The sequence below is a fragment of the Carcharodon carcharias genome, chromosome 13, assembly GCF_017639515.1.
Source record: "Carcharodon carcharias isolate sCarCar2 chromosome 13, sCarCar2.pri, whole genome shotgun sequence".
In the NCBI taxonomy this organism is placed as follows: domain Eukaryota; kingdom Metazoa; phylum Chordata; class Chondrichthyes; order Lamniformes; family Lamnidae; genus Carcharodon; species Carcharodon carcharias.
Window position 1 is genome coordinate 56,110,063 of NC_054479.1, and position 18,152 is coordinate 56,128,214.

At 42.0% G+C, this 18,152-nt stretch overlaps 1 protein-coding gene across 2 annotated transcripts in view; it reads left to right on the top strand.

The window, feature by feature from the left end:
* Nucleotides 1-7,440, top strand: part of LOC121286234 (peptidyl-prolyl cis-trans isomerase FKBP8-like) — a 45,954-nt gene extending 38,514 nt beyond the window's left edge. For both annotated transcript variants that reach the window (XM_041203261.1, XM_041203260.1), the window contains one exon: nt 6,485-7,440. Coding sequence is in view for 1 of the 2 variants with exons in the window: in XM_041203260.1 (XP_041059194.1) it covers nt 6,485-6,598 (114 nt within the window). In the remaining variant the exon portion in view is untranslated. The remainder of the gene's footprint in view (nt 1-6,484) is intronic.
* Nucleotides 7,441-18,152: the final 10,712 nt, after the last annotated feature.

An 18,152-nucleotide genomic window follows, 5' to 3' on the forward strand; every position in this document is an offset into this window, starting at 1 on the left:
ACAGGTAAGCCCCACTTGGCTGGATGGATGCTATTCAAACAACACTCAAGAAGCTTTACACCATCTAGAATAAAGCAGTTTGTTTGACATGTACTTTATCTACCACCTTAGACATTCACTCCCTCCACCATGTCTACAGTGTGTGCAATCTACAAGATGCACTACAGCAATTCACCAAGAACTTTTCAACAGCACTCTTCAAACTGGCCATCTGCAGCCTGGTAAGACAAGGGCTGCAGGCGCACAGAAACATCACCACTTTCAAGTTCCCTTCCAAGTCACACTATTCTGACTTGAAATATATCACCGTTCCTTCATTGTCACTGGGTAAGTACCTTGGAACTCCCTACCTAACAGAACTGTGGGAGTACCTACACCACATGGACTGCAGTGGTTCAAGAAGGTATCTCACCAGCACCTTCTCAAGGACACTTAGGGATGGTCAATAATTGCTGGCCTTCCAGTAACACCCAAATCTTATGAATGAAAAAGACAGTTCAATTTAGAAGCGATTTTGCACTGATTTCTCTGAGACAGCACCTTCCAAGCCCTTGACCATTACCATGTACTGTAATCCTTTGTTGCAATTAATCTTAAAAGCTGGGGTAAAACTTCCCTCCTAACACTTATATATCAAAGTGAATGAGGGAAGAATTTCAAAAGTTGTCTATTTTTAGTTAACACTTTTAAGGCTGTTTTTGGCCTTATGTTTATTGAAATAGGTCTGGGTGCCTAATTATCCGTTTCAAGCAGTTGTATCTTCTAAAGAACATAATTCCTTCAGGATTTACTACCTTTGTACTGCATGAGTGTAAACATGGATACAACATCATCCTTTACTATTTGTTTCTTTCTTGCATTGAGCTCATTTGGTTCTCAATAATTCAACAACAGAACAGAATTTTTAAAAAAAACAACTCAATCATATCATATCTTGCTGGATCCACTCCAATTTTCCTATGATTACATAATCCATGATCAATAGCAAGATGTAGTTTAATTGATAATGAAAATACGAAATTGTAAATGAACAATTGATACAGTTTACAATATTTTGAATCTATCTATCTATAGTTTAATTGTGATCTTACAAGATTAACCAAATCGTCCTTGGATGAAAGGGATAATTAGATGTGTTTTTCGAGAGAGAAAGAAAGAATGGTGGGATAATGGGGTGATGGTGGGTTTGATCAATCATAATCTAAACCTACTTACTCAAACTCATTCTTTCCCAAAATTTCAAAACTAAAATTCATTGCCTCCATCATTCTTTTCTGCCTCCGACAGGGTTCAGGCTTTTAAAACCCAAGCTTAGTATCCCAAAATTATGTCCTGATTTACATGGTTTTCTCTGATACATATGTCAACCCTGGTGATAGCATGTTTAATAAATGGGCTTGACCATTCAACTCAATTCCAAAACAAAATTCAAAATTAAATAGACATCTTTGGCTAATTATCTTATTCTAACACTGAAAATTATTTTACTTTCTGAACTATGGATTCCACTGAACACACCACACATATTAAAGTTAATAAGCAGCAAATATCGGACTGGTGTCCACAGAAAGTGGAAAACTCCAACCAATATCTAACTGCTTAATTCAGCCTATAACTTATATTGCCACCCTCCAAACAAGTTAGTGACTGTTTCAACTTAGAAACGTAGACAGAGAAACATAGAAAATAAGAGCAGGAGTAGGTCATTGAGCCCTTCGAGTCTGCTCAGCCATTCAATATGATCATGGCTAATCCTCTGTCTCAATGCCATACTGCCATTCACTCCCCCATGCCCCTTGATACCTTTTAGAGTCCAGAAATCTAACTATTTCCTTCTTAAATATACTCAGTGACTTTGCCTCCACAGCCTTCTGTAATAGAGAATTCCACAGCTTCACCATCATCTGAGTGAAGAAGCTTCTCCTCATCTCAGTCCTAAATGACCTACCACAAATCCTGAGGCTGTGACCCATTTTTTGAGACACCCCAGCCAGAGGAACCATCATCCCTGCATCCAGTCTGTCCAGCCCTGTCAGAATTTTATACCTTTCAATGAGATCCCCTCTCATTCTTCTAAACTCCAGTGAATACAGCCTAGTCAGCCCAATCTCTCCTCATACGACAATCCTGCGATCCCAGGAATCAGTCTGGTGAACCTTCGCTGCAATGCCCCTATGACAAGTACGTCCTTTCTTAGGTAAGGAGACCAAAACTGCACACAATATTCCAGGTGTGGTCTCACCAAGACCCTGTACAGCTGCAGTAAGACACCCTGTTCCTGTACTCAAGTCCTCTTGCACTGAAGGCCAACATACCATTTGCCTTCATTAACTGCTTGCTGCGCCTGCAAGTTGGCTTTCAGCGATTGGTATACAAGGACACCCATGTCCTTTTGTACATCAACATTTCCCAATCTATCACCATTTAAATAATACTCTGCCATTCTGTTTTGCCTACTGAAGTGGATAACTTCATGCTTATCCACATTATACTGCAATGCCATGCATTTGTTTACTCACTCAAACTGTCTAAATCGCCTTGAAGCCTTTTAACATTCTCCTAATTGCTCACATTCCCATTAAGTATCATGTCATCAGCAAACATGGAAATATTACATTTGGTTCCCTCATCCAAATTATTGATATATATTGTGAACAGCTGGGGCCCCAAGCACTGATCCCTGCGGTAGCCTGCCAGTCACTGCCTGTCACTCTGCCCATTTATTCCTACTCTCTGTTTCCTGTCTGCTATCCAATAATCAATCCATGCCAATATATCATCCCTAATCCCACGTGCTTTAGTTTTACACACTAACCTCTTATATGGGACTTTCTCAAAAGCTTTCTGAAAATCCAAATACACCACATCCACTGGTTCTTCTGTATCTATTCTGCTAGCTACATCCTCAAAAAACTCCAGTAGGTTTGTCAAACATGATTTCCCTTTCATAAATCCATGTTGACTTTCTCTAATCCTGTTGATATTTTCTAAGTGTCCTGTTATCACATCCTTTACAATAAACTCTAGCATTTTCCCTGCTACAGAAGTTAGGCTAACCGATGTGTAATTCCCTGTTTTCTCCCTCCCTCCTTTTTTGAATAATGGGGTTATATTGGCCGCCCTCCAATCTGCTGGGATAAATCCATAACCAACAGAATTTGGAATATGCCAACCAGTGTATGCACTATTTCCATGGCCACCTCCTTCAGTACCCTGGGATGTAGATTATCAGGCCCTGGGAATTTATTGGCTTTCAGTCCCATTAATTTCTCCAGCACTGTTGTTTTAGTAATACTAATTTCCTTCAATTCTTCCTCCTTCCTCCATCCTTGGTTCCCTAGCATTTCTGGGAAGTTATTTGTGTCTTTCTACATGAAGGCAGAACTAAGTAGCTGTTTAATTGCTCTGCCATTTCCTTGTTCTCGATTATAAATTCTCCTGTCTTGGATGGTAAGAGACGTACATTTGTGTTCACTAATTTTTTTTTACATGCTAATAGAAGCCTTTATAGTCTACTTTTATGTTCCTTGCAAGTTTACTCTCATGCTCTAGTTTTCCCCTCTTGGTCCTTCTTTGCTGAATTCTAAACTGCTCCCAATCCTCAGGCTTTCTACATTTTCTAGCAGCTTTATATGACTCCTCTTTGGATCTAATACTATCCATAATTTCTTTTGTTAGCCATGGTTGGCTACTTTTCCTGTTGTGTTTTTGCCCCAGAAAGGAATGTATACCTGTTGCAATGCATACATTCATTCCTTAAATATTAGCCATTGCCTAACCACTGTCATGTCTTTTGGTGCAGTGCCCCCTCCTATCCTAGCCAACTCGTGCCTCATACCTTCGTAGTTTCCTTTGTTAAGATCTAGGACCTTAATCTCATATTGCACTACCTCACTTTCCACCCTAATGAAGAATTCTATCATGTTATGGTCACTGTTCCCTAAAGGGCCCCGCACAACAGGATTATTAATTAACTCCTTCTCATTGCACAATATTAAATCTAGGATAACCTGTTCCCTAGTTGGTTCCTCGACATACTGGTCTAAAAATCTATTTCACACACACTCCAGGAATTCATCCGCCACAGTATTATTGATAATTTGGTTTGCCCAGTCTATATGTAGATTACTGTACAGCCTTGTTACATGCATCTCTAGTTGCTTGTTAGTGCCATCCCCTACCTTATCACTACTATTTGGAGGCCTATAGATAACTCCCACTAATGTTTTCTGCCCCTTGTTGCTTCTTAGCTCCACTCAGACTAATTCTACATCTAGATTTTCTGAGCCAATATCCTCTCTCACTTTTGCACTGATTTCATCACTGACTAATAACACTACACCACCTCCTTTTCCTTTTCACCTGCCTGTCCTAAATATTGGGTACCCTTGGATATTCAGTTCCCGGCCTTGGTCACCCTGCAGCCACGTCTCCATAATCGCAATCATATCGTACCAGTTTACATCTACTTGCGCTGTTAATTTGTCTATATGAATGCTACATGATTTCAGATACAGTGCCTTTAGATTTGTCTTTTTAACATTGTTACAGATTTTTTGTACTATGGCCCTACCTGTTGCTAGCTCTTGTTTCCTCTGCCTTTCACTTTTGATTTCTACTTTTCTGTCTTTCATTCCTCTCTTTGTTTCCCTCTCGTGTCTCCCCGCTCAGATTCCCACCACCTTGCCACTCTAGTTTAAACCCTCCTCCCCAGTACTAGCAAATACCGCTGTGAGGATTTTGGTCCTGGTCCTTCTGGGGTGCAACCCGTCCTGTTGTACAGCTCCCATCTTCCCCAGAATCAGTCCCAATGTCTTAGAAATCTAAATCCCTCCCTCCTACACCATCTCTGCAGCCATGCATTCATCTGGTCTATTCTCCTATTCCTGATCTCACTAGCATGTGGCAGTGGGAGTAATCCTGAGATTACTACCTTTGAGTTCCTACTTTTTAATTTATTTCCTAGTTTCTGAAATTCTGCTCTCATCCATCTGTTTACCTATGCCGTTAGTACTGATATGGACCACAACCTCTGGCTGTTCACCCTCCCCCTTCAGAATGTCCTGCAGCCACTCAGCGACACCTTGGCTCTGGCAAAGTAATATACCATCCTGGTGTCATATCTGCAGCTGCAGACACATCTATCTGTTCTCCTTATGATAGACTCCCCTATCACTATTGCTTTCCTACTCTTTTTTCTTCCCCCGAGCAGCTGAACCACTCGTGGTGCCATGGACTTGGTTCATGCTGCATTTCCCTGAGAAACCATCTGCCCCGGCAGTATCCAAAATGGAAAATCTGTTAGAGAGGGAGAAGGATCCAGGGAATTCGTGCATTACCTGCCTTGTGCTTTTATTCTGTCTGATAGTCACCTACTCCCTTTCTGCCTGTGTGCTTTTTATCTGCGGTGTGACCACCTCACTATGCATGCTATCCACGAAGATCTCATCCTTGCGGTGCTCCATAGGACTCCAGCCACAGCTCTAGTTCTGAAATGCGGATTTCAAGCACCTGCAGCTGCAGACACTTCCTACACACATGGTCACCCTGAACATTGGAATTGCCCTGACTTCCCACATCGCACAGGAGGAGCATTCCATTAGGCTGAGCTACCTTGCCATGACTTACCCTTAAATTACTCCCTTTACTTTTACTTCCTCTGGTTTAGAGAATATTAAGGAGAAGGAATACTCACCAGGTTCCACTTATCAAGGCTGCCACTCTTCTTACTAAGGAAAGGTAGAAAATGAAAGGATCACCTCCTTCCATCTTCACCGAACTCCTTCTCTCACCAAACTCCAACTGAATCGCTTGAATGTAGCCCAAAGCAACACTCCAGTGCAGACTCTGCTGCCCAGTCCAGACAGGAACAGTAATTGTAAATGTGTATTAGGTTCAGCCCCATATGTAACTGCTAACATTTAATCCTATTCATTCCTGTGCCTGCTAAACTTATCTTGCAACTCTCCTATCTGTTCAGTAACTGCTAAGATATATTCAACCTGTCCTGTCTAATAACAAAGGGATATATAGAATCAAATTGATGTAATTTAGTAATTTATGTTTCTAAGTTATTCTTTAAAAGAAACAGAAGCTGGATTATGATTTATCATGTTGTAGTGTAACTTTGTACCACAGATTGACTACAGGCTGCATAATTGGGTAACTAATTCTGCAAGCCCAATACTCAAACTCCCTCCCTTGATAGCTACAAGCTTGAGCTATGAAATCAATGTACTTAGACCAAATATATCTCAATCCAGGATTTCAAGCCAGATCAGACCAGTGTGGACATAAATTAAGTGTTATTTATATCAGTAACTGCATTTAAAAAGTCATATTTATGTAAAACAGAGTGCATTTAGATAAAATATCTTTGAACGTGGTTGTCATCACACAATGTAGAAACAGTTGTAGGTGCCAATATGTCTCATGAATTGTATTTTTCTTTATTAATTCACCATTCTGTATTTTTTTTTCTCAGATTCTGAGAAATATTCTGATGCACGCATTAGGAGATACATCTACTCCCCTTAATGGTATTACTGTGTCCAGACTGAGAAAACTAGAAATTCCTGTAAACACTATTAGTGGATGAATGCTTAACATGTTTGTGTGATATACCTCTGTCCGTTCCTACAATTTGATTTTAACTTGTTCAATACCCCAATTAAAATAATGGACAAAGGAATGTCTTACAAATTCCCAGTTTGTGCACTAACGTGGCCATCAGCAATACCTAGCCTACAATTTACAAAGAAGAGCAATGATTAACATGTTACATAAATTCACTGACCTGAATCTACACCTGGAGTTAGTTGCTAGGCTAAACAACATATTCTTTGATTGAACATCTACCTATACATGGATTGAATATTTTACCTTGTAGATCAAACACCTTGCTTCTGCACTAAATATCTTATCGAAAGAGAGAAAGAGAGAGAGAGAGAGAGAGAGAGAGTGAGAGAGAAAGAAAGAAAGAGAGAAGGGGCACAGACCAGAATAAAAATTAATGTTCGTACTGAAGAGGTTATTTATTTTATGAAGTGGAAAAATATCTATAGCTGCATAGTTGGTTCAGCTATGCAGCATTCTCAATGTAATTTCTTTCCATCTACTATTCACAATGCAACTCCATGCCATTTATTCAATCATTCCTATGTAATGCCAGTTGTTTAATCATCTCTATGTATTTAGTTATTCAGTCATCTCTATTGAACTGTCAGGTATCCACTATCCTCAGTGCAGCATTTAGGCAAAACCATTTAAAAAGGTTGGGCTAATTTTTAAAAAGTACGTTTTTTTCCTTTAATCTATGTTCACACCAATTTCTTTAGAAGCATTTTATGTTTGTCTACCAATCAACTTTTGTTACCAAAGGCATATTTTATTTTATACTTTAATTAGGTTCATTGAATGACGCTTAAGCACTATCAATGTGTGTATTTTACTTAAATGATGCAGTTCCTTTCTGTAAAGAGTATGTCCATGCATGGTGTAAATATTTAAATATGCCACAATGTTGAATTCAATAAAATATGTTTGGAATTGTTCCCAGGGTATTGTCTTAATGACTGGAAACTCTCTCTAAAATCTCATTAAAAATCTCAACATATGTTTAGGTGTATCTTTCAATTAGGATGTTAGTCCTGAGCAGCCTGTATAGGGAACAGTTACACTGTAGCAACTCACCAAGCTTACGTATATAGTTACTCCTTGCCCTGTGATGTCTCCCACCTATAAAACTAGAGCACAAATGACGTGGAAACAGAAGGCTGAATTTTGCCACAACGCTGAAAAGTCAACATCTGAGCTGTTTGTGGATCGTGGGTCCCACTGATTTAGTTTTATGGGAGGTGGCCAATTAGTAGGTCACTGTCCAGTTACGGACAGTGGGCAGTCTGGTGGGGAGCAGCGGGCAATCAGAGTGACCAAAGCAAAAGACAGCCAGCAGTCCCACTGTGAAGGCTGTGTGCTGCTGATTTGAATGGAGCATAAGATGGACGCGCAATAATGATAACGGTCCAGACAGCCAATCCCTCCCGTCTAGTACTATCCGGGACATCTGTCTATTGGTGAAGCGCATCTATTTGCAAGCCTCTGCAGGCGGGTGTCTTGAGGATCAAAGGTAAAATTTCATATAAATCTCATGGTCCTCTGACCTCTTGCTTTGCTCTAATCTCCTGTGAATAGGCGAGCTGCAGATAAAGTGATGGTCCAGTATGTCTTCGGCACAATTGTATTCCGCACGAGAAATATCTACTAATAATATTGATAATTGCCTTAACAGGCTTGCCGATATCGCGTGCATTGTTGTTATTATTGTGTGCTCTTTTCCAGGAAATGTGCAAGGAGGTGAAACAGGTCAGGGAGCCGATGCATTTTTTCCCCCAAAAGTCCCCGAGCATTCCTGCCCTCCCTTCAAAGATGTCTCCATGGGGCTGGGAATTTTCTGCGACGAACTCCGCTAACTTCCATTCCTGAGTTTTATAATTAGGAGCATAAAGTACAAGAGCAAAAGGTAATGGTAGATTTGCCCAAGATAATGGTTGGACTACTGATGGAGCACCATACTATGAGTGCTCTATTATAGAAGACATTAAAACCAAGAGTGTGCAGGATAGACTTATGAGGGGTTATCCTCCACTTCACACACAATCCTGACTTAATTATATGTGGCATTCCTTCTTTCTCGCACAATCTAAATCATGATATCTCCTACTTAATGCTATCGTGGAAGCACCACGAGCAGAAGGATTGCAGTGGTTCCAGAAGGCCGAAGACCACCATCTCAGGGTAACCAGGGATGAACATTAAATGTGGCTTTGCCAATGTGAGTTGCATCCTGAGAAATTAAAATAAATTCTGAATTCCTGCATGGCGAAGCGAAGGCTAGTGGTACTGTGCTCCCCACACAAGATGAACTAGAGGGGCTGGATTTTAGTCTCGATAGGGGGGCAGGAATGGAGCGTATCAGAGCGAACCCCGGCCATTTTCCTGGAGGCCAGATCGGGCATGGAAAAGCTATCCGATCACAAGTGGAGGGTAGCTTTCCAACTCCATTAAGAGGCCAATTAAGGCCATCGCCTGTTTCCTCGGTGCGTCCAGTGTCTGGCAGATGTCTGGAGTAAAAACAGAAAATGCTGGAAAAAATTTAGCAGGTCTGGCAACATTTGTGGAGAGAGAAACAGAGTTAACGTTTCGAATCCAATATGACTTGTTCGGAACTTTTGGAAATGTCTGGAGGCCGCCTCCTAGTAGCAGAGCACACCTCCTGCAGCCACCATAATCTGGCCGCAGGTGTAGCTACAGGCCAAACTGTGCAGGGGTATGGCCCCGTAGCTGTGACCATTTCTTTTATTCATTTTCATTTTCTTTAAATCTAAGGACACGGTAGTGAATCCGCTCTTAGGCCTGGGGGAAAAAACTGCCATTCACAAGTCCGGGATACGACCCTTGTTCGGACTGCTTGGCTCTCTTTCGAGTCCTAACAGGTATTTGGGTGACTTGGAAAGAGATTATACAATGTCTCTGACTGAAGGGCACAGCGGGGCATAAACAATCTAAATGAAACCACTATTTAACTTATACATGTACACAATAAATGGGTGTTCGGTCACTTGTCTTGTTTTAGTGGCGCCACCATCCCTGGAAAGGTGTTGGTCACTTATGGAGATATTTTTTCCCAATAGCATGGGCTAGTCCAACATCACTCCACTAAGCTGGAAAAAAGTACTGAGAAATGTGATTAGGTGAATAGCTCTTTGAAAGGCAACATTGTCCCTCGGAGCCGCTTTCTATGCTGTAAAATTAGGCCTAGGTGACCTGAAACATGTCAGTGTATTTTTTCTGAGGAAATTTGCGGGTAATGGATTTACCAAAATATTATTGCGATTCTAATTTCCTCCGTCGTTTGCACCTTTTCCAACCGACATTCACAAAATACCACTTAGTTGACTGAATTATCTCCGTCCCCATGGAAAAGACAAGAGGATGTAATTTTCTTGCATGTACGCCCACTCTGAATGGACATTAAATTTAAATTTACACTCAATGTGCAGCGCAACCTTAAGTCACCATTCCTAGTGTTTTATTTCTAGAGTTTTGATGTTTTAATCTAATCAATTTGTTTAAACAAGAGAAAAGATTCCACCATTGCACTTTGTTAAAGATGTTGCGCTTAACCTGCAGAGCATGATGGTTTGGTGGCTTCGACGTTTAATTTTCATCAATAAGGTATATGTTCTGTCCCTTTATGCCCCTCAATTGCTTAAACTGATTTCAGCTTCTTTTACTCCGCTATGCTGACAGGATTCTCAGGAAATTTCAGCATAAACTGCCATCTCAACATCAGTATTAAACTAATCCAACACTTGCACACACCACATTATCGAGTTAAGATATTCTGCACACACATTGTACACGCCTTACTTTCTGGGGTTCAACTGGTGGACAATTACTAGTGCATCTGCTTCACCCCGCAGTTTTTCCGCCAAAAATGCTGAGACGCGCACGCGTACTTCCTCTTCTGCCCGCCCACTAGTGGTGGTGGGACGTCACGGGTGGCATGCCGCGCTGTTGGCGACTCTGTGATGTCACGCAGGTTACCGCGGTAACGGAGACGCCTCGGTGCCGCTCGCGACTCGCGGCGGTAGGTGACCAGGAGCGGGTGAGTAACCGATTCTCAGCCTCCGAGTCCCGCCCAGTCCGCAACCCGCACATACACACATTGCATTGGCTGCAGCGACGGTCAAGTCCTTATAATAGAGCGGATTGACCCCCCCCCCCACCCCGTTCATCCTTTGGCCACTCTTAATGATTGATTATTCTAGCGATGGAACCCAATCCACACATTCCATCAGCTCACTCCGAGACACACCACTGTCACTGTTTAGCCTTACCGTGCAAACTGACTGTAAACAACACTCACATACTCGTATTCCACGCTGTATCCTATTCAATTATACTAACAGTGCATTGTGTACTCACCACTTTTCTGCTGGATATGCAGACAACACTGGTACTTATATATTTTGTTCATTCACAGAATGTGGGCTTTCTTGCCCATGAGAAAGTGGCAATGAGCTGCCTTCCAGAACCGCAGCATTCGGTGTGGTGAAAGCACTCCCACAGTGCTCTTAAGTAGGGAATTCCAGGATTTTGATCCCTGAAGGAACTGTGATATATTCCTAATTTAATATGGTGATTTTGACCGGAGCTTGCTAGTGGCCGTGATTCCATGAGCTTGCTGTTTTTGTCCTTCTAGGTGACAGAGGTCATAGCTTTGGGAGGTGCAGTCGTAGAAGCTTGAGTGAGTTGACGCAGTGCATCCTGTAGAAAGTATACACTACAGTCAAGGTGCACTGGTAGCAGAGGAAGTGAATGTTAAGATGGTGGAAGGGATACCAATCAAGCAAGTTCCTTTATCCTGGATAATGTTGAGCTTCTTGAGTGTTGACCCTGAGCTGAGCTTCAAATGCCACATTCTAGCCACCACTAGGACTACCCATTTTCACCTCTATACTGTTGTCTTTACCTTATCTTCAGCACACCAGAAATGTTTATCCATTTTATTACCTCCAGATTTGATTAGTCCAATGCTTTCCACATTCTATAATTCAGAATTTGGAACTCTGATACTTCATATTTTAGCCATCTCTAAGTTTACCATCCCTATTGTCACTATCCAACAACTTTTACTGCTTCTTTGTCCACTATCACAATAATTTCAAAATTATGTCCCTCAAAAAAGAATACTTTCGGCCTCGCCTCTCCCTGCCTCTGCAACGTCTTTCAGGTTAATGTTCCTGCACGTGTCATTCACTCTTTCAACTCTGAACTTTCTCCAATAACTATATCCACATCATGCTATGGAAATTGTCTCTAAACCTCTCCACCTTGCTACCTCTTTCTGCTTCTTCAAAAGACTTCTGAAAATTTACCATGTTCACTTTGCCTTCAACCACCTCCTCCAATCCTTCTGTCATGTCTGCTCAGTGTCCAATCGTTTTAATCTCTCTGAAGTATATTGCAACATTTTATTCCATTAAATATGTTATATAATTCGCTATTTTTCTTCATGCTGGCTGATTAACATCTGGAATGTCTTCTCAGTAAATTATTAGAGCAAAACCTTTGGGAGGCAAAATTTATTGAAGGTGCATTTAGATAATATAAGAGGACCATAGATTTTTGTATTTGAAATTAGAGCTACATGTGTCTGAATGGCCTCCTTTAAACATGCTTCCTTTCTTGTTAGGTAAAATCGTTATGCGTTCAAGCGGCAGGTATAAATTCAGATGCAATGCTCAGAACTAAATTTCACAATGTTCATCAACATTGCCACCAATTTAATCCACTTTAGCTAAGACATTTGCAAACTTTAACGTGAATTACTTAAGTAGGTTTTATTTTTCTTTCTTCTCCAGGATTTGAAGTATAAAGTAAGGGTGAACTTATTAAAAACTCATGATATTGTGCCCAGGAAGGAAAGTGACGGTTGTCTGTTCCTGACTCACCTGCAGATGACTGGCGTTAATGTTCTTCTTGATCTGAATTCCTCTAGGAAGCTATACTCAACCAGCAGCTCGTAACCACCAACGCTACCATCTGTCGACGAGTCTTCACTTTTCAGAGCATGATTCCATTACTACTGACTGTAATGTATTCAATTTATGTGCTTTTCACTAACACAAAAGGAAGAGATAAAATAACTTGCTAACTTTTTGGGACCTAGCACGGAAGGGGTTATAAGATCCCTAAAGCTTGTGCGTTTTACAGAGGGAATCTCTCTGCTAATATTCTGTTATACTCAAAACTGTTGAAATGATATATAACCTTTTTTAGCTTATTGACTGTTGTGATGATCAAATAAATAGTTTGATGGTGCATGTTTGTGAAATCATAGGATGAAGTGGTTTGGAGAATTTTTGAAGCTGCTGGAGGTGAAGAATTCTTCAGTGTGTAGAGTTAGTGTAATCATGATCCCCTTTTTTGTCACGGTGTTTAAAAGTTTTCTACGACAAACATGGAGAAGAAATCTTGCCCGATGGTGCGAAAAATCTATGCAAACATACACTGTCAACATGAAAGTCACTGAAACACCCCATAGGATTTCCATGATTGTTATTTCAGTGCTTGATTACCTTATGGACACTCTCTGCATTGCCTACAATGTTTTAGCCAGAGAGTTATACAGCACAGAAACAGGCCCTTCAGCCCATTGTGTCCATGCCGGCCAATTAAGCACCAATCTATTCTAATCCCATTTTCCAGCATTTGGCCTGTAGCCCTGTATGTTATGATGTTTCACGTGCTCATCTAAATACTTATTAAATGTTGTGAGAGTTCCTTTCTCTACTTCCCCTCAGGCAGTGTGTTCCAGATTCCAACCACCCTTTTGTTGAAAAAATTTTTCCTCAATTCCTCTCTAAACCTCCTGCCCCTTACCTTAAATCTATGCCCCCTGATTATTGATGCCTCCGCTAAGGGGAAAAGTTTCTTCCTATCTATGCCCCTCATGATTTTTTATACCTCTATCAGGTACCCCACTCAGCCTTCTCTGCTCTAAGGAAAACAACCCTAGCCTATCTATTCTCTCTTCATAGCTGAAACGCTCCAGCCCAGACAACATCCTGGTGAATCTCCTCTGCATCCTTTCCAGTGCAATCACATCCTTCCTATAGTGTAGTGACCAGAACTGCACACAGTACTCCAGCTGTGGCCTAACTAGCATTTTATACAGCTCCAACATAACCTCCCTGCTCTTATATTCTATGCCTTGGCTAATAAAGGTAAGTATCCCATATGTCTTCTTAACCATCTTATCTACCTGTGCTGCTGCCTTCAGGGATATTATGGACATGTACACCCAGGTCCCACTGATCCTTTGTACTTCCTAGGGTCCTACCATTCATTGTGTATTCCCTTGCCATGTTAGTCCTCTCAAAATGCATCACCTCACACTTCTCAGGATTAAATTCTATTTGCCACTGCTCTGCCCATCTTACCAGCCCATCTATATCGTCCTATAATCTAAGGCTTTCCTCCTCATTATTTACAACACCACCAATTTTCGTGTCACCTGCAAACTTACTGATCATGCCCCCTATATTCACATCTAAATCATTAATGTACACTACAAGCAACAAGGGTCCCAGCACTGATCTCTGTGGTACGCCACTCATCATCACAGGCTTCCAATCGCATAAACAACCTTCGACCATCACCCTCTGCCTCCTGCCACTAAGCCAATCTTGGATCCAATTTGCTAAATTATTCTGGGTCCCTTGGGCTCTTATCTTCTTGACCATTCTCCCATCCAGGACCTTGTCAAAAGCCTTACTGAAGCCCATGTAGGCTACATCAACTGCATTACCCTCATCTTCACAACTAGTCACCTCCTCAAAAAATTCAATCAGATTTGTTTGACATGATCTCCGCCTGACAAAGCTATGCTTACTATCCCTGATGATACTCTGCCTCTCCAAGTGGAGTTTAATCCTGTCGCTCAGAATTTTTTCCAATACTTTCCCTCCCACTGATGTTAGATTCACTGGTCTGTAATTACCTGGTTTATCCCTACTACCCATCTTGAATAATGGTACGACATTCGCTGTCCTCCAGTCCTCTGGCACCTCTCCTGTGGCCAGAGAGGATTTGAAAATTTGTGTCAGAGCCCTTGAAATCTCCTCCCTTGCCTCACATAGTAGCCTGGGATACATCACATCTGGGCCTGGAATTTATTCACTTTTAAGCCCGCTAAAACCGCTAATACCTTCTCCCTTTCAATGCTAATTTGTTCAAGTGTATCACGGACCTCTCCCTGATTTCTACACCTACATCGTCCTTCTCCATGGTGAACACAGATGAAAAGTAATCATTTAAAACCTCACCTATGTCCTCCGACTCCATGCACCAGATTGCCACTTTGGTCCCTAATGGGCCCTACTCTTCTCCTGGTTATCCTCTTGCTCTTAATATATTTATAAAATGCCTTGGGGTTTTCCATTATCTTGCCTGCCAGTGTTTTTTCATGTCCCCTCTTCAATCTTCTAATTACTTTTTTAAGTACCCGCCTACTATTTCTATACTCCTCTAGGGCTTCTGCTGTTTTCAGCCCTCTCTATCTGCCATAAGCCTCCTTTTTTCCCTTATACAATCCTCTATATCCCTTGACATCCAGGGTTCCCTGTAGTTGTTGGTCCTACTTTCACCTTTATGGGAACATGTTGGCCCTGAACTCTCACTATTTCCCTTTTGAATCACTGGTCTAGTGTAGACTATCCTACAAGTAGCAGCTCCCAGTTCACATTGGCCAGACCCTCTCTTATCATACTGAAATTGGTCTTCCCCCAATTCAGGACCTTTATTTCTGGTCCATCTTTGTCCTTTTCCATAACTACAGAGTTATGGTCACTATCCTTAAAATGCTCCTCCAGTGACACTTCTACCACTTGCCTGGCTTCATTCTCTGAGATTAGGTTCAGTACCACCCCTTCTCTTGTAGGAATTTCTACGTACTGGCTCAAAAAGCTCTCCTGGATGCAGGTTAAGAATTCTGCCCCCTCTAAGCCTTTCACACTAAGTTAATATTGGGGAAGTTGAAATCCCCTACTATTATTACTCTATTATTTTTACACTTCTCTAAGATTTGCCTACATATCTGCTCCTCTATCTCCCCCTGACTGTTTAGAGGCCTAGAGTACACTCCCAGCAAAGTGATTGCCCCTTTTTTGTTTTGAAGTTCTACCCATATGGCCTCATTTGAGGAACCTTCTAAGATACCATCCCTCCTTACTGCAGTAATTGTCTGCTTGATCAATAGTGCAATCCCACCTCCTCTTTTATACCCCCCACCGGCGTCACACCTGCAGATTCTATACCTTGGAATATTGAGCTGCAGTCCTGCCTTTCCCTCAGCCATGTCTCTCTGATAGCAACAATATCATATTTCCATGTGTTAATCAACACCCTCAATTCATCTGCCCTACTTGTAAGACTCCTTGTGTTAAAATAGATGCATTCCAGTCTTGTACTATTCCCTTGTGCCTTAACAGGTCTATATTTGCTCTGCCTTCCAGACTGACTTGTATTCTCTTCTATATTTAGCTGTGCATCACTCACTACTGTACCTCCACTCTGCATCCCACCACCCGCACCCCCCCCGCCAAATTAGTTTAAACCACTCCCAACAGCACCAGCAAATCTCCCTGCAAGGATGTTGGTCTCGTTCTGGTTCACGTGCAACCTGTCCGACTTGTACAGGCTCCACCTTCGCCATAAATAGACCCAGTGATCCAGGAAACTAAAGTCCTCCCACCTGTACCATCTCTTCAGCCACACAATCATCCTCTCTATCTTCCTATTCATGTACTCACTAGCACGTGGCACAGGGAGTAATCCAGAGATTACAACTTTTGAAGTCCTGCTTTTTAATCTGCTACCTAGCTCCCTAAATTCTTGCTGCGGGGCCTCATCCCTCTTTCCACCTATGTCGTTGGTACCAATGTGAACCAAGACCTCTGACTGTTCGCCTTCCCCCTTCAGAATGCCCTGCAGACGTTCTGTGATAGCCTTGACCCTCGCACCAGGGAGGCAACACACCATTCTGGAGTCACATCTACGGCCGCAGAAATGCATGTCTGCACCCTTCACTATTGAGTCTCCTACTACTATTGCACTTGCACTCTTACTCCTCCCCCTTCGTGCAGCTCTGCCACCCACAGTGCCATGAACTTGGCTCTGGCTGCACTCTCCAGAGGAACCTTCACCCTCACCATTTTCCAACACAGAAAAACAGTTCTTGAGTGAGATATACTCTGGGGCTTTCCTGACTACCTGCCTGCCTCCCTTCTTCTGACTGGTGGTCACCCATTCCCTCTCTGACTGCACTTCCTTAAGCTGCGGAGTGACTGCATCTTAAAACATGCTATCCACGTAACCCTCAGCCTCACAGATGCGCCACTGTGTTGCCAGTTGACATTTGAGCTCCGAAACCTGTTGCTCAAGCTGGTCAAGCCATGGCTCTTCCTGCACCTGTGGTCATCCAGACTGTAAGGAGTGTCTAAGAATTCCCACATGCTGAAGGCCATACAACACACGAGCTCCCATGCCATACTTTTTGTTTGTTTTTAATTAAAAGACTATTTCCTTAAATTTAAGCCATTCTTGCTCAGTGAAGTTTCACTCTTTTCAGCCCTGCTCTGCTCCAGGATTTTGACCCAGTGACAGCAAAGGAACGGTGACATATTTCCAAGTCTGCATGGTGAGTGACTTGGAGGGGAACTTCCAGGTGATGATGTTTCCATCTATCTGCTGCCCATGTCCTTTTAGATGGTAGTGATCGTGGGTTTGGTGAAGTCTCATTCTTTACAGTCCCGCTCAGCTCAGTGAAGTCTCATTCTTTACAGTCCCGCTCAGCTCAGTGAAGCCTCGTTCTTTACAGCCCCGCTCTCCTCGAAGTCTTAATAATACTCAAGTTGTGGTCTGACAAGAACGGTATATAGATTGATCATGACTTTGACTTGTACTTTGCTATGTTGTTGATAAATAACATATTACCCTTGTTGGACACTGACTGTCCAATGTACTATGACCCCTAGGCCTCTTTCAAATTAGCTATTTCAATACCATTCATGGGTCATCCGTTTTTTATTTCTACGTGCGGTATTTCATACAGTTAACTACGTTACATTTAATCTGCTCCTGTTTGCCCACTTAGTTATTTTGTCCAACTTATTGTGCCATTTCTGAGATACATCACTGACTCCACTGTCTTTCTTAGTTTATTATTTGCAAATTTACAATGAGTTTCAAAACTCATTGTTGGAAATTAGAAGCAGTGGTGGTTCTGACACTAATCCTTCGGACACCCCACTTCTCCCAACTGACATGTACATTATCTGTTCTTTTCTGCCAATTTCTAATCTATTCCAACGTTTACCCTAAATCCCCACGACTTTCAGCTTAATTTATGCAATTTCACGTAAAGCTTTGTCAAAGGTCTTTTTTTCATTCATTCACGGGATGTGGACTTCACTGACTGGGCCTGCATTTATTGCCCATCCCTAGTTGCCCTTGAGAAGGTGGCGGTGAACTGCCTTCTTGAACTGCTGAAGTCCATGTGGTGTAGGTATACCCACAGTGCTGTT